General features: G+C 39.4%; 1 protein-coding gene across 1 annotated transcript in view; it reads left to right on the top strand.

Annotated features, from left to right (window-relative positions):
* LOC306894727 (neurexophilin-1) overlaps positions 1 to 22,160 on the top strand; it is a gene marked incomplete at both ends in the record, with an annotated part of 24,587 nt that extends 2,427 nt beyond the window's left edge. The window contains one exon of the mRNA XM_079457462.1: positions 21,369 to 22,160. Within this exon, the coding sequence (XP_079313588.1) occupies positions 21,369 to 22,160 (792 nt within the window). The remainder of the gene's footprint in view (positions 1 to 21,368) is intronic.
* Between the last annotated feature and the right edge of the window lie 427 nt (positions 22,161 to 22,587).

Below are 22,587 nucleotides of genomic sequence, written 5' to 3'. Positions count from 1 at the left end.
GCAGTCCACTTTCTACACAGTCATGAGGGAAAATAAACGAAACACCAGCATTAAAATCAGACAAGCTTCAGTCCATCTGTGTGTGTGCGTTAAGCTTTGGCGTTAGCCAAACAGACATTGTAGGAGAGAACACCTGTTCATAAAAACATGAGTGGATAACACAAATATTAAACAAATTTATTTAGTTTCGAGGGGGAATTCTGAACTACAATCTAAAGCACTGAAAGATGTCAGTTTGACAGAATATACCTGAAGCCATGCAAGAGAGATTAACCAAGTGTTTCCTGACTAGATCCAGATTTTATCCACAATGAATTGATTTGAAGGTCTTTGAAATCACAGTTTGCGTTCTGTAAGCTGTCGGATACTGTGACTCTCCTGTTTGTCGAGACCTCTCCTTCCCCTCACACTCCTTGTCTGGCCAGAAAATGTTTCTTTAACCTGCAGACTGAAAAAGGGCATGTTAGACCCACAGACAAATAAGTAACATAAAGACAAAAAACAGTACTGAAATGGGGGTCAAACAATAGTGTAGTGACAACGCAATGCAAAACACACTGTGAGATCCACACACGCGCGCACGCACACACACACTGAAGACTTAAGATTAATTAAACAGTCCTGTCTGCATGTGTGGTATGTGTTGATTTTATGCATAAGCACGGCCTGCTTGACCCCTGGGGCAGCCTGCGGAGGTCCTCCACACACCTCCATTCTTGAGACGGTATAGTTGGCATGACTGTCACGGGCAGGATTTCTTATTTGGAGATAACAGTTCAAGCTAGAGAATTGCACAAGACAACTTCAATGGAACTGCTTCTATGCATAGATTATAAGCCCCCTGTCAACACTGAAAATGGGTGTCATCCCCTTTAATTATATTGCTGTTAAATGCCCTTACATAAATACTGCAGGAGAGTTTAATTGAGACGAACACAGAGGATTACGTTACGATTATACATTTACATTGCACTACGCATGAACGGCAGGAGGTGATTTTGCAGTTGCCCTTTATGTCAAGCCTGTTTTCTGGGTGCAAGGGCCACGACTGTAAAGACAGAGACATCTTCAGTATTAAGAACACAGGCAAATAAGCATGGCAAACACATTGCAGTGCATTCTGGGTGTGGTTTACCTGTACTTAACTTGCTTTACTGTGGTGGTAACAAACCTTGGTACTCAAGGGGGTTATAGAGTTTACTCCGAATGTGACAATATTCTAGATGTGTTATTATGCAGGTAGTTTTCTATAAACATATTGACTTGAATTATCTCGGTCAGCAAGTGTTCTTCAAACTTACATTGAGAGAAAACTGATTACAGATACAGACAGTTAATGCTCTGGCACCCCCTGCGGCAACATTGAGAATGCGCTGGTTTATGAGTTTGAAACATCTGAAAATGTAATAAATGTCAGAATATATCAAGTGGAATTTGAATAGCTGAAAGCTCTTGCGTTTGCAACTATTTCTTACATTACAATAATTTTATCTCTCTAATAGGAGTTTTAAATGTCCAGCTATGAGGCAAAGAATAGCAATTCTGCAATTAGGTGCAAAAAGTGCTAGAAATAAAATAGCAAAATTAGGAAGAAAACATGTAAAGAAAATAAAAGCACCTGTGCACACAGTAAATACTGATAATATATGAATTATAGGCTATTGTTATATGTGTTGCACATATTTATGTACACATAATTAATTAATATACATTGAGAATGTGTTGACAAGTCGGCTCACAAGTCTGTTTTTGCGTTCCCATGCCTTAAAAGACTGAAAAATGGAAGAACTGTTTATCTCAAAAACACATTTATAGTTTTATCTGGGTTTTAATCAATAGAAAGAACAATCAATTTTCATCTAAAGTGTCTGAACAGCTTGATCAATTATAACTGGAGGACAGATTTGTCAGTGCCTGATGAGGTTTTGGGCTTCAAATAGTTTTTCCATGCAGAAACACATCTGAAGAGAGGGGTAAAGCTTCTTTATGGCCGCAGTGCCACATCCACTTATTTGAAGCACAGACATCTGTCACCATCTGTGAAAGCAGACAGATGGTTATTGTACTACCAGAGCATTGCAATGACCTTATCAGGGTGTGACGAAGGCATCTGCTGACATCATTAGGGTGTGACAAACCTTCAAGGCTGGATGCAAACAGAGTCATATTGCCTTTACTTAACTAATATTAGAAGAGTTTGGTTCCAAAAATGACATAACTCCATTTAAAATAAAATCTAAAATCATTTTGACATGTTTTTATTGAGTTTTGTTGTGTTTGTTAGCTGGAATTATTATGGCTCAAATCAAAACAAACCAACTGCAGTTTGATTGATATTATTTGGACTGCACAATAAAAAACTGGATTTTTGTTATCTCGTTTTGGAACAAAACGCTTTGTTTCTTTAAATGTAAAATTCGGTTCCTGCCATTGAAAAAAACCTAGTTTGAAAGATTGAATTGAAAGTAAAATTCAATCAAGAATAAAAATAATAATATAATTTATTCATCCTCATACAGTATCATTCCTAACATGTATGTTCTTATTTTCAATTTATAAGAAATGTCTGGTTTTGTCAGTAAATGGGGGCAATTTTGTGGGGTTACCAAAATTCTTTTATAAAATCAAACAAAACAATGAGTAAATTATGATTTTTTTTTATTTTGTTTGAAACATGTTTTTATAATGGGCAATATTATGATACTTTAAAGAAAAACACCCATTGTGTCTGTATATTGTAATGTTTTTCCATTAAAATAATGGACTAAACAACAGCATTTTCTTTTTCATCCTGGTCTTTTGCTACCAGATGTAGTGATACAGTATGGGCCCTCTGGTATTAGTCAGGTTCTCCTAATGATGTGAAACATTGGCGTAACAGCACTAGATCGATCACGTTCATGGTAGTTCTCCTTTGAAATGTTATCACACCTAGAGTCTTATGGCAGCCAGACATTACTTAATGCCAGACATTCCTTTCCTACTAGAGAATTTATCAAAGGAGTCAGTTTCCTTCCATTCACATGCCTCTCTCTCTCTCTCTCTCTCTCTCTCTCTCTCTCTCTCCCTCTCCCTCTCAGTGTTCCATGAATGATCCTAACAAGTGCAAATAGGGTCAAATAGATGAGATCAAAACTGCCTGTTAGAGCCTGTTCTATAGTGGTATGGAGAATACCATTACTCTGTGCATCAGCTGTGCTCTCGACCGTGGAAGATGGGAGGGAGGGGGAACAGATGTAGTTTAGGATGGTGTTTGTGAATATGAGATAGAATCATATCTCTGGACACCGAATTCATCTCTCACCTACCCCACATACTGTAACCTTGGAAGAGAAACCCCCGTCTCCCAAATTCAACCTGCCTCACCCCACCTGATTCTCAGGTCACTATAATTCACCCAGCACAGGACAAAAATGTCATGATTGGACCCTCAAATCTCTCAGCACACTCTTTTTCTTTCAGCCCTCTATCCTCCTATACCCTGCAAAAATTCACATACCACAGACAAGATCACACTGATTTGCACCCATGAGCACGTTCGCTGTGTCAATACGGCATAATGCAAAAATTTGAGAGCCAATTCAGGTTCCGCCATCTCTCTGTGAATACCAAATTTGCTCCGGGTCCAATAGACATTGCTTGACTAAATCCAACCGACTCTTGTAAGATGGTCAGCTCAGGTGTTCACATAATAAAGGCACGTACCTTGTCATCTGTTATCCAACTAACTAACATAGATCAGTATTCGCGCGAATAGGTTACGGTCATGTTTTGGAAGCATTAAACATTTATTTTTATTGTTTTGTCATTACCTTTTCCAATGATAAACTATATATAGTTCTAAAAAAGTTTGTTGCTAAAAATATAAAGTAGCCTACTGTTCAATATGGCAGGGGCATATTTGTACAGTGCCAGAAGAATAAAATCTGTATTCCTGAGCCATCTATTTGGACAAACTGGTGGAGCAAGGAGCAGACGTATGTTTGTTTAGTAGCTGGTGCTGAAATGGCGAGTGGGTGTAAGGGTCTGCATATTGGGCTCGTGTGACCCCCTTGAAGCTGGCATAAATTATTCATTAAGAGTCAAATGGCTTGTTTCTTGTGAAATTACCTTTCTCTCCCCTTTGTGTTCTCTGCCTCCCTTGTGTCTCTGGCCTCGGTGTGGAATAATTAGTTCTATGGGCAGAGCCGTTTTCAGATTTTAATCATGTAACAGAAGGAGAAATCTCCCAGCGTGAGCGGATGGGGTCTGCTGCAGCGAGCGAGAGAAGTAAACGTGTCGGCGAATACTCAGGAATCTGAGTGGGATCTGGGGCCTTTAATTAAAAATTGATGTCATATTAGAGATGGAGATTTCAATCCATAGCCTGAAGAAACACAGAAGCACATCGAGAAAGAGACACATAGAAAGTGAGAGAGAGATGCGTGGGGAAGGGGGGTAGTTTTCATTGCACCCTGTCTGCTTCCCATCCTCTTCCTCAATTATCTGGAGTGATTTAGAAAATGAAAATCTCATCTCATACATATTGTTTTCAGCATAATATTCAAACTTAATTTGACACGCAGGTTAACAGCACAGTGTCTTTCTACTGGGACCTAACACTGTATGTCTGTGTGTTTGGCACTTGGCACTCAGCGGCTCAGAGGAGGTTCTCTTCAGAAGTATAGTACTAAATTAAAGACATGTTGTCAGACTTATTGGCAGATTTTAGGATACACTTGTCAGAGACCTTGATTCATTTTCTACCGTTCTCCTGGGAGATTTGTGAAGGGCATATGTCTCGTCAATATCGTTCTTTCTCTCTAATAGGATTCATACGGTAGCAGAGGCTTGTGTAGTCTGTCCTACTGACAATAGTCCTTTATCTCCAATCTTTGGCCTCGGCTGGAAATGAAGGAGAATATGGACCACTGTATATTTAGCTTCTTAAAAAATAACTTCATGGCACATTACAGTCATATGTTGATTATTCAAAACAATGGTAGAAAAGTCAAAGAAAAAAATAGAAAATTCATAAATGTTATATACTTTATACTGTAGTAATATTACTGAAATGCTGCTTTGTAAAATTCAATGAAAGGCACTATACATGTTTTTAATTTAAAATATATTCAAGTAAACTACGTCTTTAATGTCGATAACTGTGCAAAACCGTGACCTGACTGTAAAGTCCCAAAATCGAATTATGAAATATTCCCCATCAAAGTTTGATTTCAACCATACATTTCACTAGAATTTCTGCTTTACTCAGTCAATGTTGAAGATAACAAGATTATATTTTCATTATATTTCTCCGTAGGCCTATGATGATTTCATGTAAAAAACAGTAAGTAACAGAAAAATGACTTCAGTTTTCACAGGCAGGGTCACGGTTGAAATGCTGTTATATCACAGGACATAAAAACAAAACACCACATTTAAGATAATTTAAGAAGGATTTTAACCACACTGTAGTCCATTTCCCCTTCAGAAAGGTTTTCATTAACTGCAGTGCCTGTTTCTTTAAACAGCAAGGCAAAAAAAGATGTCCCTCTTTTTCCACTGCTATCAGTCTGAAACTTGGTAATAGTGTATCTGTCTGTTGTACTATTGCCAGGGGATGTGTGATTCAAAGGGCTGGAGCTGTCTACACGCTCTCACACACTCGTTATGGAATATTTCAGCCCTGTGAGGCCATAAGGTTGCTGTTTTAAAAGGTTAGCCACAGCAGACTGCAATCCTACAGTTGATAGAAGCTTAATTTAAATCCATATTGAAAATTTCACTTCAAAGACAAGTTATTATATGCCAGGTGTTATTTTTTTCTCTCATAACAATAGGAAAACAAGCACTCGCATTTAATTAAAAAGTGCATTAGTATTTCACAGCAAAAATGAAAATATCAATGAGAAAATTAGAACCTCAAGCGATATTATTGTTAAGCGGGAAATGAAAGAGAATTTGCATAACCTTAATCGTGTTTAATCGTGTATAATTCCGACTCTAAAATCAGACTAAAATCAGACTGTTTTGCAAGTGGACTCTTGCAAAACTCCAATAAAAGCACCTTTGACAAATTCACGACTATAAACAACCTACTTTCAGGCTAATAAACCAAATCACTTGTTGAAGGAATTGATTATTCAGATCAACAATATTACTAAAAAAGAAAATAATTTGCTAAACATTATTGCATCATAGCGGCATTTCATTTCAGCAACTCCCATTAGAGGCTGTACTTTTTGTTGATTTTACCACATTGAAGGGGTTCAGGCTGATTTACATTATGTTGTGTTCAAGAATAGTGCTATGACTCTATGTTTATGAGATTATCCACAACCTTAAATTTTAGATGTACTCTACTACTCATCATATATTTTTCATACTGTATACTCATATACTACATACGGTAGATCATACATATACTACATATTCTTGTTTTCGGTGCCTGATCAGAGACCTTCAGGCACTGAAGTCGGTGAAACCATCACCTTGTATTCATTTAGAAAGCTACAGGAAAACCCTACTCCGTAATTGAATGATTAAAGCTATTATTCAGCATTGCTTAGACAAGAGCCTCTGGAATGCTGTTCCTCCTGGCACCAAGGACAGTCACAGATTCTCATATGGGTAAAGCAGTTGAATCACTGATATTCCCAGATGCTCTTGTTTGAGCTCTGCCGAGTAAAATGGTGATGTCGTCTCATTAATTGGCCTCAGTAGAGGAATGTAACTGTCCCTTTAAGAGACTGAGGTAGAATGTTGTGCCAGTCTCTATTTTTAATTGGCTGGGGTGAAACTGTGTACCTGTCTTTTTAAATGCCTGTTTATTGCCTCTGGAGCTGACAGACTCATACCGGTCATCTATGCACTGTTCTCCGCACTGCCTGTATTGCTCTCTTTCTCCCACTCTCTTTTTGTCTTGTCTATCGAAAACTGGCTTTAAATGCTGTCTGCATGATCGCTTTTATCATCCCTCTGGCAAAATTCCTGATGTACTAATTTACTTCGTTTGGAATACATAAAGTAGATGACATTTATTTGCCCAACCAAAATAACCAAAACGCATTGTATGAAATACAGCCTTTGTAATATAGGCTTTAGCTACTTTTATTAAGAATACTGTACTGTGGAGAATGATGTTGTTTATTTAATGTACTTTTCACTCAGGTAAAAGTATTTTTAGTTTTCACAACACTGTGCAGTATTCAATATGCTAGTATTCTGTTCCCATCCGTCTCATTTCTTAACTTCCTACAGCTCATTCTTTACTTCTGTCCTCCAGCCTTGAAACAATGGAAATATGCTTTCTTCCCACCTTCCCCTTCTGTCGCCCGGAGAAGCACCTAAGGCCTGTGTGCAACAATTCTGAATGAGTCACAATTAGCGCAACGGCAACCCATTTCTCCATCCTTATTGACAAACAGCATACTGGAAAAACACAACCCAAACTTCGCCAGCTAGCACAGTTCTATGATTATTCATATTGTAGACTATGGACTTTAATCAGTTTCTGTATTGAAAGTATTGTGACGTTACAAATTGTGTCATTTTTACCGTAGTTTATTTTCCGTTCAGATTAATTCTATGTAAATGTTACCCATTAACCTTGCGTAATACATAATGTCAACATTATAGCAGATCCTGTTAAACCAAAACACACCAAAGAAAACTATTATAAAGAGGTTACTTTAGGATGCTTAAAGACCCTAGTGGCTCACTCCACTAATCCCCAAACTCCTTGAAACATTAGAGTGGCTGCACAGATTTAAAATGACATTGTCGCTTCTATGGAGATAACATATTTACGAAACGCTCTGTTAAGCAGTTTGTCCATTTATGGCTACTGTAGAAACAACATGGTTGTGAAATTCCATGTAAGGGGACCCGTGGTGTATATAGATAGAAATAGCTAATTTTGAGCTAATAAAAAACATAACGCTTCATTATGTAGGGTATTATGTATATTAGATTGAGTTTCTGTCAATAGATCCTCCAAAAAATTAAACATTGGACCTTTAAATTCTCTGTTGTTTCTCATTTAAGACAGACATTTAAGATGTATAGCAATAAAGTTATAATGGATTACATCTTAATTTGGTTTTAAAATCATCTGATGAAAAAATCTATGTACAAATATAAATGTCTGACCTGTGAATGCAGGATCTACACTCTTAATAATTATGGTGCTTAAAAGGTTCTTTTCAGCGATGCCGTAAAAGAACCATTTTTGGATCCACAATGAAACCAGTCAAAGGTTCTTTAAAGAACCATATCTTTCTTACTCTTTTTATAATCTAAAGAACCTTTTTTGAAACAGAAAAGATCTTCAGATGTCAAAGCTTCTTTATGGAACCATGGAACTTTATGGCACCTTTTTTAAGAGTGTAGTTTCTAATCACTGTTGTGGAATTTTCTTATTCCTTAATCAAGGTGAGTCAATTTTGACAAACGCAACACACAGAGACATCAGGTACTTTGCAAAGTATTTTATTGTCATTTAATCTGCATCATAAGCAATGAGCATGGTGCAGAGCAAAGGCGCTCTTTCCTCCTACACCCAGAGTTTATATATTAAAACGTGAAAACCCCCTCCCTTTGCCCCCTAGCCAGAATCCCGAGCTGGTTTCCGAGAAGTGATGCCCGTTATTCCAAACAGAACATCTTGGCCTCTGCTCGAGGGCAAATGCAGAGTGGTATGACGCGTATAGAGAAAAACATGATAACATAGAGAAGAAAACATAGATAGAAACTTCATAAACATATAGATAGACACATCAAGAAGCTAGACTAGAAAATTTCCATTACATTCCCCCCTTTTATCATATATGATAACCAAAATCTTTATACTTTGACCATGTAAGATGAGCAACGCCCTTTCTCTTACAGGTTTCATTCTTCTATCTAAACAATTCTTAAAATCCCACTAGAATTGGTAACACCACCTGCTTCAGCCCCACTCCCCAACTTTAGCAATTCCACCACTTCAACAGGCTGTTCAGTCATATCATGAATGTAGAAACAACAACTGACCCTGAGCATTTTACACACACAACGCTTTTCTCTGCGGTGATCACATCTAAAACTAACCTACCCTGCAATCCTAATTCCCTACTTCCAAACTGTTCAATTCTGTACTTTACTTACCACCTGGTTCTCTGCACTCTGTCTTTTCTTCGGCCTTGTTGGTGCTGTTTGCAACTGTCAACCGGGTTGTGACTTTGCAGGGTGACCCTTCAGCCTTTTCCGGTCCTCTAATCTCAGAGGACTGACTTTCCATGCCTGCTCGAGTCGCATACACCACCAACAACTGTCATTCACTCCAACCTCTTTCTTTTCTATCAGTGCCAATGCACATGCCTTATTGCCTTTGCATTGGTATACTGCCATTCTCGTATCTACCTTCTAGCTCTGCTTCTCCTGCCTCCTTTTCTGCCTGCTCTGCGGCCTGAAAATTCCTTGGCTGAAATTATATCTGAAGCTTCTGACCTGTGTCTTTCCCCCTCGTCCACCACATCCACCAATACTGACCTGCTTAAACCTTCATCACTTGCTTATTCCCACTCTCATTTGTGAAGTTGCTCCCGTTCCCTCATAACTAAAAATTTCCTGAGTTAGAGCTAAGTTTAAAATCCCTCTTTTCCCTTTGTATTTGACCGTCCCGGGGGACATAATGGCCCACATTTTCAAATTTTGTTGCCTTATCCAGAACATAAACTTAGGTACACGTACCTCTACACAAAGACATATTTGTTCCCCAGTACCTAACAGAATTAGGGTAACACTGTCCCTCCCCATACCATTTTATTAAACTTGGAATATAGTGTTGCACAAAAAAAATTCTATAATCTCGAATTTCTCGGGGTTCGATGCATCCCCGACTTCGAACAGTTGATTCCCTTTGTCTGCACGACCATTGCGAAGAGCCATACGGTTGGAGTTGCCCCTCCTTGGACACCTTTTTGCTGTGGGAGGTGTGTCTTTCCTACGACTTCCTGGAAGCTGTGTAATGATTTGTCAGCTCCATTTGCTACTGCTCTTTTGACCTGCACAAAAATTTTGAGAGCAAAAAACACAAAAACACATTGCCTTGTAACATCCCCCCTTTTGACGCGTGGTCTAGGCCATGCGTCAAAATCGCAAAAGCAGGGAAAAAATGTTTGGCAAACAGGTGAGGCCATTTGGGCCCCCCCAAACATTGTCTGTGTATTTACATGAGCACTTCTTCCAAAATGCACGCTCAGCTGGTTCTGCAAAATGTTTGCATCTCTGCAAGAGAAAGAGTTTTGTTAGTGATTTCTGGAGACAATCTGTCTGTCTCTGATGTTGCTTGCTTTGCTGCAAGGTCAGCTCGTCGGCTTCCTGCAAAAAATAGTTTCAGATACAAAAGTGTGTGTGGCAGTCACACACAACAATGGCTGATGGGATAAGAATGGCAGATAGCATATCAGCAACCTGTGTGTAAGAATCTTTTTACCATCAGCTTTCAAAAAGTTCCTGTGTTTCCAAAGTGTGCCAAAATCATGAGTTACACCAAATGCATATCTACTATCTGTGTGAATGTATGCATTTTTATTCTTTGCTAATTTGCATGCGTGTGTGAGTGCAATGAGCTCTGCTGTCTGAGCAGAGAAATGGTCCCTAAAAATGATATCAATTGCTTCTTTGCTTTTGGACTTGCGATGTCTGTAATTGCAGACACGCTTTGCGGACAGCTGTCTGCCGCGGTCAGTAATTTCGTGACCCAAAAACCGAACAAATTGTTTTGTCAGCTGGACTTTAGATACATTTACTTTGTGTTCTTTTCTCTTATCTTTTTAACTGGAAACAAAGACCTGCGCACCGGTAAATTTGGGCATGGCACAACTATGCCTTTATTTTTAATCTTTTTAAACTCATTAAATATTGGCCTTATGCCATTAAGGTCTTCTGATTTTAGGCTTCTGTTTTGAGGGGGAATTGCTGTTTGCGTGGACGAAAATTACCCTTGGGCTTTATCACACAACAGGCTCACAGTTCCTAAACAACCCAACATAATATTTTCCTGTTATCAACAGTTGTACGGGCACCTTTACCAAAATTTCTTCATTAATCTTTTTGTGTGTGAAAACACTTCAAGTCCCCTTGTTGCTGACAGACAGGCATGATTTTCACGATGGGCGTGCAACAAATTTGAATATTGCACGTCATCCCTTTTAACCCATTCTATGGCGTGCGCATATTTGTCAGCAAAACACCCACAGCTCCCCACACCATTGTAATCAACGTCATGAGGCTCTGTGAGGCAATACATTCTACATCATACTTACGTAATTCAAAACTACATCGTACAGCTGTACGAGCGCTGCACTCGGGTCGTGTTGGTATCATGCTCAATCTGTCATCATACACATTATGACTCTGCCCAGCAAATGAATCGGGCAGCAGTCAGACATGAGAAACCTGTGTTGAAATTTGTCACTCCCCAACTCGCATTGCACCCTTTTGACATTAATTATTTTACATTAGAGCCACTAGCATTTAGGGAAAACACAGCTAGTTTAGACTCTGGCAAATTTAAACACTTCTTGTGAATCACAGTAGGCTATTTGTTGCCCCTGAATCTATCAAAAATTCAAGCGGTTTGTTGCACACAAGCATTGTGCATTTTAGCAAAGTTCAGAAAGCGGTTTCATTCATCATGGAATGTGAGCTAAGCAGATCTTCGTTGCATACAGTAGGAAAAAGCATTTCTTCATTGCATATGCTAAGGGAAATCATACTCACCACCCTCGGAATGATGCCTCACCTCCTCACTTCCATCTACCTTTTCTCTTGACCTCCGTGATCTCCGAGGCTCAGGACAATCTTTGTGCCAGTGCCCCGTTCTTCCACAATTGAAACACTTCTCTGGATCATAATTACTAGAGGGTTTAAAACCTCCTCTCCCTCGCCATCTTCCTATTCTTCCGTGTTCTCCTCCGATATTCATTAGAGCCATGTGGAGTTCTTTATCTTGGGTGTTTTTCTTCTGAAGCTCTTTCTTGCCTGTTTGTTTTTCGGCGTGTACAGCATGACGGACGATCTCACTCATTCTCATGTGATCTGGCTCGATGCACGATTTTTCCACTTCTCGTCTCAGCTCTTCTCTGAGGTTCCGCAGAAAAGTGGATCTGAGATGTCCTTCGAACGGACCAATGTCCGGTCCGTCTGAATCAGGTTGAAGTCCAGAATGTTCTTTAAACACTTCCTCCACAGGCCATTTACCCTGTAACTTTCTCAGGTCAGATGGTTTCAGTTTGACTTTCAACAGTCTCTCTAATTCTTTCATTGAGGGTGAGAATTCTTTGCAAAATGTCAAAAGTTCTTTGTTTGTCGGTGCTGGATGCACTCTTTCTTGCTTTTGACGCACCACGGGCTGTGGTGTAGACGGCACTTGTGCTGGTGGAGACACTGGTGGGGGCACTGGAGCTGCCTCGATCGGGTTCAGATGTCGGTGAGGAGGGACACAATCATCCTCCGGTTGGTGTTTGTACTCAGTCATAGATGGGGGTAAAGAAGACAGAGGGGTTAAATCATTATATTCAAGCAAAACAGGGTACAATGGAGTTTTCGGTGGTAGCAGTTCTTCCAATGCCTTTTCTTTAAAAACATAGTCACGTCTATTTGCTTCCTTCTCCCATAATTCTAAACATTTACACGCTTCGTCATATTTTTCTCTTTCTTTTTTGGACATTTTAAATATGTCCTTTTTCCCCATGTGTTCTCTTATTTTCTCTAATTTTGTGGTACTAAATGTACCGTTTCCTGGAAAGTTAGCTTTTTCTATTAAATAGGGTACACCTTGTAAACTTCCCGTTCCCCACCTTTTCCTCATTTCTCTGTATGTTGGTTTATCCATAATTCTGAACAGTCTCCCAGACTGTTTAGAATCTATCTCGATTCTGAGTAGTCTCCCCTCTTTAACTGTCTTAAGCAGTCCTCCAGACTGTTTAGAATCTATCTTGATTCTGAGTAGTCTCCCCTCTTTAACCAGACTGTTTAGAATCTATCTTGATTCTGAGTAGTCTCCCCTCAGACTGTTTAGCGCTAAGTAGTCTCCCCTTTCTTCTTAGACTGTTCAGAATATTTTCAACTCACCGTTTTTCACTTTTGTGCCTTGCACTGAGTTCTTTTGGGATCACGTCAGCCTGGGGTCCGGAGTAGAGTTCTCTCGTCCCTGTATGGGGTTAGAGCTGGATTTGCTATGTCCAGGATGATCAGTCAACTCTAATCCGTTCTCCATCAGCCTTGTGATCCCATACCTCGTCGCCAAATTGTTGTGGAATTTTCTTATTCCTTAATCAAGGTGAGTCAATTTTGACAAACGCAACACACAGAGACATCAGGTACTTTGCAAAGTATTTTATTGTCATTTAATCTGCATCATAAGCAATGAGCATGGTGCAGAGCAAAGGCGCTCTTTCCTCCTACACCCAGAGTTTATATATTAAAACGTGAAAACCCCCTCCCTTTGCCCCCTAGCCAGAATCCCGAGCTGGTTTCCGAGAAGTGATGCCCGTTATTCCAAACAGAACATCTTGGCCTCTGCTCGAGGGCAAATGCAGAGTGGTATGACGCGTATAGAGAAAAACATGATAACATAGAGAAGAAAACATAGATAGAAACTTCATAAACATATAGATAGACACATCAAGAAGCTAGACTAGAAAATTTCCATTACATCACAAATGAGACATTCTTGAGATCTCTACTGGCAGCCTAAAGGAGAAAAATATGATTACAGGACTCGGTTTCCTAGAAAAGTCTGAGCAGCAGAATATGTTTATTTATGTGCTCACTTTAATCTTGTTCTTAATCTCGCTCTATAGGAGAAACAGTTGAGATGTTGCTCGATGACATGACCAGCAAATTGGGCACTATTTTCTCCAATACATTAGAAGCTGTCGCACCTATGAAGTCAAAAAAGATTAATGAGAAAAACATAGCACCAAGGTGCAATAGCACCACTCGCACCCTTAAGAGAGAAACACGTAAACTGGAGCGCAAATGGAAAAAAAAAATTTGAGGTCTTTAAAATTGCCTGGAAAGCGTGCAAACTGTTATAAAAAGGCACTTAAAGAAGCAAAGGCTGAGCACCTCAGTAACAAAAACAATCCAAGGATTTTATTTAGTAAAGTGGCTAAATTAACAAATAAACAGACATCACCTGACCTGGTTATTCCACCGCACTTTGTTAGCAATGAATTCATGAATGGATTACGTCAGGGATTAGTTTTAGGACCCTTGCTATTCTCCATATACATGATGTCCATTTGAAACATTATTAGAAAACATGGAATTAGCTTCCATTGTCATGCAGATGATTCTCATCTATATATCTCCTCAAAACCAGATGATTCATCCCAGCTCTCCAAATTGGCAGAGTGCATGGAAGATATTAAACATTGGATGACTTGTAATTTGCACATTGTGAAAAGCTCTATATAAATAAAATTGTCATTGAATGCTAAAGACACTTATTTGTTAACTTTCTTTCCCTTGGGACTTCACACAGCCCATGTGGGCTCGTCTCAGCTGAAGCTCACGTACTTGCTCACTTTCTCCTCTCCCGCATTTTGCAACCTTCAACTGTGTGACTCAGTCACACGGATCCCTCTTTCGCTCTTTTTCTCTCTTCTGCAAAGCTATTTGCCATCTGCTGCATGAAGCGGTGCTCTTGTCCTTTTTTGTTTTGTCACCCTGCTAATCATCCATTAGGTCCTCTTAAACACACCAACCGGCCAGACATTTACATTGCCAGCAGCAGTAAAGAGACTAAAGCAGACATCATGTCCTAGGAGTCAGAATCTCCATTCATTTGCCTCCTCGTTCATAAACATCAGGGAGGTCTGTTACACATTTTCTTTTCATCTCAGTGGCAGTGAAGTATCTGACTTATACAATTCATATGCTCTATTAAAAGTTCAGTATGTGATTTTTTTGTCTTCAGAAGTGTAAAAAGACCTTAAAGAAGTGTTATGTTTTTATTATCTTAGAATGAGCTATTTCTATGCGGGTTCTCTTACGTGGAATTCACTATGTTATTTCTAGCTCTAAATGGACAAACTGCTCTACGGAGCAGTTTTGTAAATATGTAATCTCCTTCGGCAAAGAAGCAAAAATGTAATGACATCTTAGTTCTGTGTCAGCCACTATAGTGCTTCGAAAGTGGAGTGAGCCGTTGGTTGCAATTCATACACTGGATCTTTGATGTCTTTCCTTTAAAAATATTAATTATTAGTATGATAGAAATCATTTCTTGTCAACTTGACATATTATTCTTATTAGCAAAACATCTCAATTTGAAAACTAAAGTTATAGAGAGTTATGAAGGCCACCAAGATTGAAACTTTCTCAAAGGAAATTTTAGCTTTAAAAAGATGGCTTAAAAAGACTTCTTGATAAATAAAATTCCCAGATCTGCAACATGAACTCCCAACCAGACTCCCAATGCAGCCACTCTAAGCGTCCCGGCAATAAAATGTGTGGACGCCCCATTAGACAGCCTATTACAACCTTTTTATTCTTTTCAAAACTATTAAAACTATTTATGTTATGTTCCCCAAACGTGTGCTACCAGGTCTGTTTCTTCAATAGCCTACTCTTAATCAATGATTTTCATATTTTTGCCTTATGTTATTCATAACGGTATAAAGTACAGTTAAAATCACGAATAACATGAACCAGCGTTAAACATTCGCCACCCACATGAGCACCACAGCTCAACGTTCTGAAACAACAGCCAGAGCTGTTCCGTTTTAATTATGTTATATTCCCTGCATCAGCGCACATTATGTGTTAACATTTATTTTGGTGTTTAAATGTTTAGTCTGTGCCCTTTGTCCTTTGTATATCGATTCTGAGTTCTTTTCAGATAACTTAAAGCATGTATCATCGCCATACACTCATTAAAGTACACATTTTTCTCTAAATCTTACAAACAAGTCACTAGTGCGTAAAGAACTTATACAAATTAATCCTCTGTGAGTAAATGGGATTTAGCACGCTCAACCCAACATCACATTGTTATTAAAGAGAATTCTCTCTCATCTAATTGAGGCTCACAGCAGACCTATTTTTCTTCCTTATTGTCTTCCATTCTCTGTTCATAACATCTAGCATTTACTTCTTTCTCAGTCTGTGGTAAGCCAAATGAAGGGTGAGGGAAGATTAGAGGCTGGTCAGTCTGGAAAACTGTTGCACTGCACACAGTACCAAAGCCTCCAGCTGTTTACTTCCTCATCCATGAGCGTTTGGTTTGGCAAAAAAACGACAACGTGTTTTTCCACCCATGGTGTTTAGCATGGCTGTGCCGTCTCACTGCTCCCTTCAAGTGTTATGAGGAAGCGAATGAAGTCAATACCGTATCGAGTCAGCTGGGTGATGAAACAGTTGATTTAGTCACAGACCTTATTAATGAACGGTGGAGTAATATCCCTGTGGATGCTGAGTGAATCGTGTTTTTAATTTCAGACTGAAGACAAAAAAAGTTATAAAATCCAGTTCATCTCATTCAGAGATTCTTTCATTTGACACTTAATTCAGAGAGCAGATTAAAATTTTCTTTCAATGCTTTACCGCCTTATTCCTCAACAGAATACTTGAAATGAAGTTTCATTCAGTCGCAACATTCAATCAATGAAAAAAAGACGTCACAGTTTTAGAAAAAGGGAGTGATAATGTCAGTCTTTAAGTTTGCCAGTGTCATCACTGGGTGGCTGCCATTGTACAGTATACGATATTAATGTTATCAGAAGCAGATCACAGTTGTCAGTAAAGCTTTTGAAAAGAGAAATGTTAACTTAAGTTTGCACTTTGTTTTAAACTTTGTTATAGACTGCAGCTTTGTCTTCATGCTGGTTTGCATGATGAACTACGCCCAACTGGTGGATAATGGAACTGCACCATTCTGCTGCCAAAAAACGAATAAGATGTCATGCACCAGCCAAGCTACCGCTATTAAGATGAATGAGAATAATAACAGATGTTTATCCACTGTAGCTTATTAGATACATGCTCAATTACCTCCGAAATTTACATACACGATTATGTTACAAATGTTTTGAAATGTTTCTAAACTCGTACCCTTTCTGTCTTGTTTCCGCTTTCCCGCCCTTGATAAGGTCAAGATTTTGTAGGAGAAAATCGTCCGTAGATCAATGTGAGAAGTCAACCATCTTCAAGCATTTTAGGACTGCAGGCAGAGAGAGAGAGAGAGAGAGAGAGAGAGAGAGAGAGAGAGAGAGAGAGAGAGAGAGAGAGAGAGAGAGAGTGAAATTGAGATCAGTTTATAGGAGCAGAGGGTAATGGTGCGGTTTGTCCTCCTCACCCCTCCTCTCTTGAAGCAGCTTTAAATTCATCCTCCCTTCTGTTGGAAAATGGAGAGAAAAAGAAAATGAGAGTGAAGTCTGAATAGATTAAAATCAATAAGTCTACCTGCTTTTTATTTTTGTTCATTATTAATCTGGGGCTGGGATGCTTCTCCAGGGACACGTGCGAGAAATGGGGTCTACATACAGGTTCTCCAGCATACCGTTTCTGAGAAGGTTTAGGAGGCTGGAGGAACAGAAATATGGAAAGAGAGATGAAGAATTTAGACGTTCTGAAAAGAAGCAGATTGGAATATTGGGTCATTTCAGTTACAGTATAAGCAATATAAGTCAATAAATTAAGTTTGTGAAAGTTGATAGAGTTACAGAGTGTTTGTTCATTTGATGACTTTTTAAAAATACACATTTGCAGACTTTTGGATTAGTTTATTAGAACTAAAAACACATGGTGTTTTGAATCGTGTTGGGGAAACTCGTGTTGGGCTGAATATTGTTCATGCAGTGTGTTTACTGCACCATTATGTTTGTTTGTTAAAAGGAAGACAACGATAAGGTTTTACCACATTGCAACATTTTGCACAGGGAGACAGAAATAAGGGAGTGAGTGTCATTTATAAGCAAAGGGGGTTTTAACGCAATATAGACTTTTTTAATAAAATGAAACCAAAATGCGCAAGCAAGTCCTACAAATACAACGGAGAAAACTAGAGCTGTGAATTATAATGGCATTGTAATAAGTCACTTACACATTGTAGTCAGTTAGCACGAGGCAACTCATAATCAAAACTATAAAACCCATCAGTCGTGCTGACAACATGGGATAATACGTATTTACAGCTTGACTCTATATTATCAAATGTAATTCTAGTTTATTGAATAAATAACTTTCAAACCAGCACAGCATTGTAGGAAAATCTATCTGAATCAAATATTACAGAGAGCCGAGTGTTAAATGATACGTATTACGAAAGCTTTGAAACTCACTAGGTTTAGGTGTAATTTGACATAAAATGTATGCCACATATTAATCCCAGCAAAATTGTAGCCGGCAGTGTGCACAGGATACAAAAGCTTGTCAAGACAGGTGTTTCTAGCCAGAATAATACAATTTAATATTTATGCCTCCAATTAACCGGCGTGACATTGATGCAAGACCCACTCTGTATAGCTGCTGAGCAGATTAGCAGATCCGTAACAGAGCTAATGTAGAATTATTCAGTCTGCAGAGGCGTTACACGCCAGATATTAATCCACACCTTCTTTCATAGAGACCTCTAAACCGCGAACGCGGAAAAGCTGAAAGAGAACAAAGCAAGAGCCATGAAAAGCAACTGAGAACATAAGAATGAACAAAAACAATCACAGAAGACTGAATTTAAAAGCACATGCAGCGCTAATCCGTACTGTATAAAATGTCCGTCTCATCACGACCGGAGATAAAAGTAAAATGAAAATCAGGCATGAGTAAGCCTGATTTAATCGGAATAAGACAAGATGAGATGGGCGTGAAGCATCAGAGTGGGCTGAAGGATCAGGGTTTAGACAGGGCAGCATGCATTATGGAAGAGAAAGATCCTTAAGCTCAGTGAATAAGACCTGCCCTGACAGTGAGAACATGCTCCTATACACACACTTACACACTGTCTGAATATACATACTCATATAACTTGGCAGCAGGATCTCACACATGGGCTGAATCCTCAAACACAGACTTTGATTGCATGCATACGCTGCGCGGGTGGATAGGCATATATTGTGGTCAGAATACACACCAATTTGGAATCACTAAGAAACTAGGGCTGGTTGAAGACAACGTACATCTAACCTTCAACTTCTCTATTAGATATCCATTCACACTTAGTGTATCATGGTATAGACTTTATGGTTATGTCAAGTGAAGTGGAATTCGCAAGTAGTCTTTTTTATGGGTTGGTTCAGAATAACTGGAATTAATTTGCAAAGCATTTTTAAAGCACTTGTTTGTGAAGTGGAACTTTATTTGGAAATAAAACAGTGAAGGTTATAAAATACACCATAAACATCACACAATCTGTTTAACGTATTTAAAACAGTGAGCAGTCAATGGTTCACTTTCAATAAAAAAAATACTTTGTGCTATTTACATGCACAATTTAGGTGATAGATGGCAAGAAATCCAAGTGAACACATTTGAGAAAATAAATCAGAAACCTGAACTGCTAAAATCAGCAAATTTAAGCAAACAAACATGCACAACTGAATCACTGTCCTCAAATTTACTGTACCACAGATTCAGTGAGATTTGGCACTTCACAGATTACATAACCATGTCCCTGGAACAGATGGAGGTGAAGACCATAGGTCATGTGACCATAGGTGGTGTTAGATGATGTCAGCTAACTTTAACACCATTGCCAGTGTTCACTAATGTTTTGGTTGTTGCCCAAGTCACCATAACCTGCAAGCTCTCTGCAACCCAAAAACCTGGTAATGATTCTGTATCTAGCTAAGTCAGAGCTCTTTTTCCTAGATATGAAAATGAAAAGCTTCTTTTGGGGGGCTATAGCTTTGAACCTGACCGTGTGGATACGCGGCAGCTCAGGTCCATGGGATTCGATAACAGACCAAACAGAATTTACAGCCTATCAGATAATAAACAATACATCAAAGTAGCATTGTTGTCTGGCACTCCTCAATGCGCACGAACAAGAGTCACTCAAGCTTCCCACTGGTAAAAGACAAGAGAGCTCTTCTTGAATTATGTGTATGGGGTGTATCAAATAGATCATTACCATCTAGTAATTACCAGTTACACCCACTCTAGGGCTCTTCACCCATACATGTGCCCTCAGAGAGAGACATCTCATCCACCTCTACGACTCGGTGAAGCTACTGAGACACACTCACAATGCACAAATGCAGAACACAAAAGAAGATATTTGGAAGAATGTAAGTAACCGGACATTCGCGATACACATTCACTTCTATTGAATGGACACAAAACATTGTTCAAAATATCTTCTTTTGTGTTCTGCAGAAGAAAGAAAGCCATACTGTGTGAAATTGTTGTGAACTATCCCTTTAAGTAGATTTTCAAATATTTATAATATTGACCAAATCCCTTTAAAGACAGCTCTCTGGGCTTTTGAAACAGAGCTATCACGTTTGTTTCTTTTCCTAGCAGCATTGAGGATTTGTATCTTTATTTCTCTCTTAGTCAAATTAGCTCTGGGAGTCATGTGAATCTCCTGTAAAAACAGATAAGCCATAAAGGGATCAAACCATTCCCATGCAATATCTAAACCAATATAAAGAAGAGGGAGCGTAGCGGACAGGTCAGACTACACAGATTAATTCCTGTTGATGGGAATCTAATGTAGTCTGGACGTTGATGTGTTGCAAGGGGTGAATTTAAGTGTTTGTGATGTTTTTCTTTCAGCAGTTTGTTCTTTTTCTTTCCAATCGAGTCTCCGCAAATCATGCCTTATTACAAGTGCTGTATTGGAATTGCTCCGCTTTTTATTACAGTTTTTATTACAGTGCACGAACGAAGCAGCGTATAGATATTTCCCAAACATTTTATTTGTTTATATTGTATATCGTATTCTCTGCAGCGTTCTGTAATAAATTTATCTCAAACCACTTGGCGTACAAACTCCATTCAAATTTGTTTTTAGATCATTTCAGCCATAAATGTGCTTTGCACATTTTTCATAAACATTATCAAATTTAAGATTCAACTTTCAAAGGCTCCCTTTGACTTTAATATAATGTAAGTTTTTAAATGTCTGAATGATGTCATTGTTATATGTGTGTCATTGTAATGAATTGCAATTGTACATTTCTTATGCATTTATTTGTACACTAAATTGGGATTGATCTACGCTTACTGTACATCTGTAAAAAGAACAGAGCAAAACTAAAGCTTACTAAAAATCTAGTTTCTGTTTAAATTCCTGTCTGTGTAACCTCTTCTCAACTTTAAATGTCAAATTTTTCTTCCTCTCTATTATACGGTCTCTTTGAGTCTCACTCCTGTTCCTGTTTTCTTTCCTCCAGCTGGCTTTGGGACAGGAAGATACCCACTCCTCTTCCTATCCGTCATCTGCATCAAAGTCCTCCTCCTCTTCAGACTCCTCCAAAACTCTAGGGGTTTTGGGAACTCAGGGTTCTATTTCCCCCCTGAGCCGTTGGGTAATGCACAGCCGCGGCCGTGCCGCCAACACTTCAACGATGGAGCTGCCCTATCGCTCACCTGTACCCTTTTCCAAACAGGAATTCTGGGAAATGTTGGGCAGCGACCTCCTTAAACCGGACGCGGACGTGTCGGGGAGCTCCCGCGTCAAACGCCGCCCCCCAATCGTCAAAACGGGCAAATTTAAAAAGATGTTCGGATGGGGTGACTTCTACTCCAACATCAAGACGGTGCGCCTCAATCTGCTCATCACGGGTAAGATCGTGGATCACGGGAACGGAACCTTCAGCGTCTACTTCCGTCACAATTCCACCGGCCAGGGGAACATCTCTGTCAGCCTGGTGCCTCCGGTGAAGGCGGTTGAGTTTGACTTAGAGCGCCAGAGCGTGGTCTACCCTAAAGACTCCAAGATCTTCAACTGCCGTGTAGATTACGAGAAGGTGGACCGCAGCAAACGCACCTCGCTCTGCAACTACGACCCCTCCAAGACCTGCTTCCAGGAGCAGACGCAAAGTCACGTGTCCTGGATCTGTTCCAAACCCTTTAAGGTCATTTGCATCTACATTTCATTCTACAGCACAGACTACCGGTTGGTGCAGAAAGTCTGCCCAGATTATAACTACCACAACGAAATGCCCTACCTACCCTCAGGGTAGATCTGTGGGGGCGTTGAGGAGCTGAGGAGGGATGGTCGGGGGAAAGGGGTTAGCATATAAATGAACAGTTTCATTATGGACAAAAGAAGAGATGAGATGCTGACCTATGGGATATATTTAAACTTTATTAAATGAAAGACATTGAGCTGTCATGGAAACGGCCCCTTTTTACCCGAACCTTCTCTGTGACCTGTAGTTATCACAGGTGGTTCTATAAAGGTGAATGTACAATGTTGGGTGTGCTGCAGTCGATGTCTTGAAGAACCTCTTAACCTGGCAAATGTGACCTGCAAAAACACATATATGCAAAACCAAATTGTCAGGCCCAGGTGAACAGTCTTTGCAGCTCAGGGTGGGAGAGGCCTCTACGTCAGAATGACTCTGTGATTGGCTGCCCTCATCAGTGTTATAGTCTTCTTATAAATAC

The sequence above is a fragment of the Barbatula barbatula genome (genome assembly GCF_947034865.1).
Source record: "Barbatula barbatula genome assembly, chromosome: 5".
Lineage (NCBI taxonomy): Eukaryota > Metazoa > Chordata > Actinopteri > Cypriniformes > Nemacheilidae > Barbatula > Barbatula barbatula.
The sequence above is the reverse complement of the archived record's forward strand: the minus strand, read 5'-3'. Positions and strand labels throughout refer to the sequence as shown.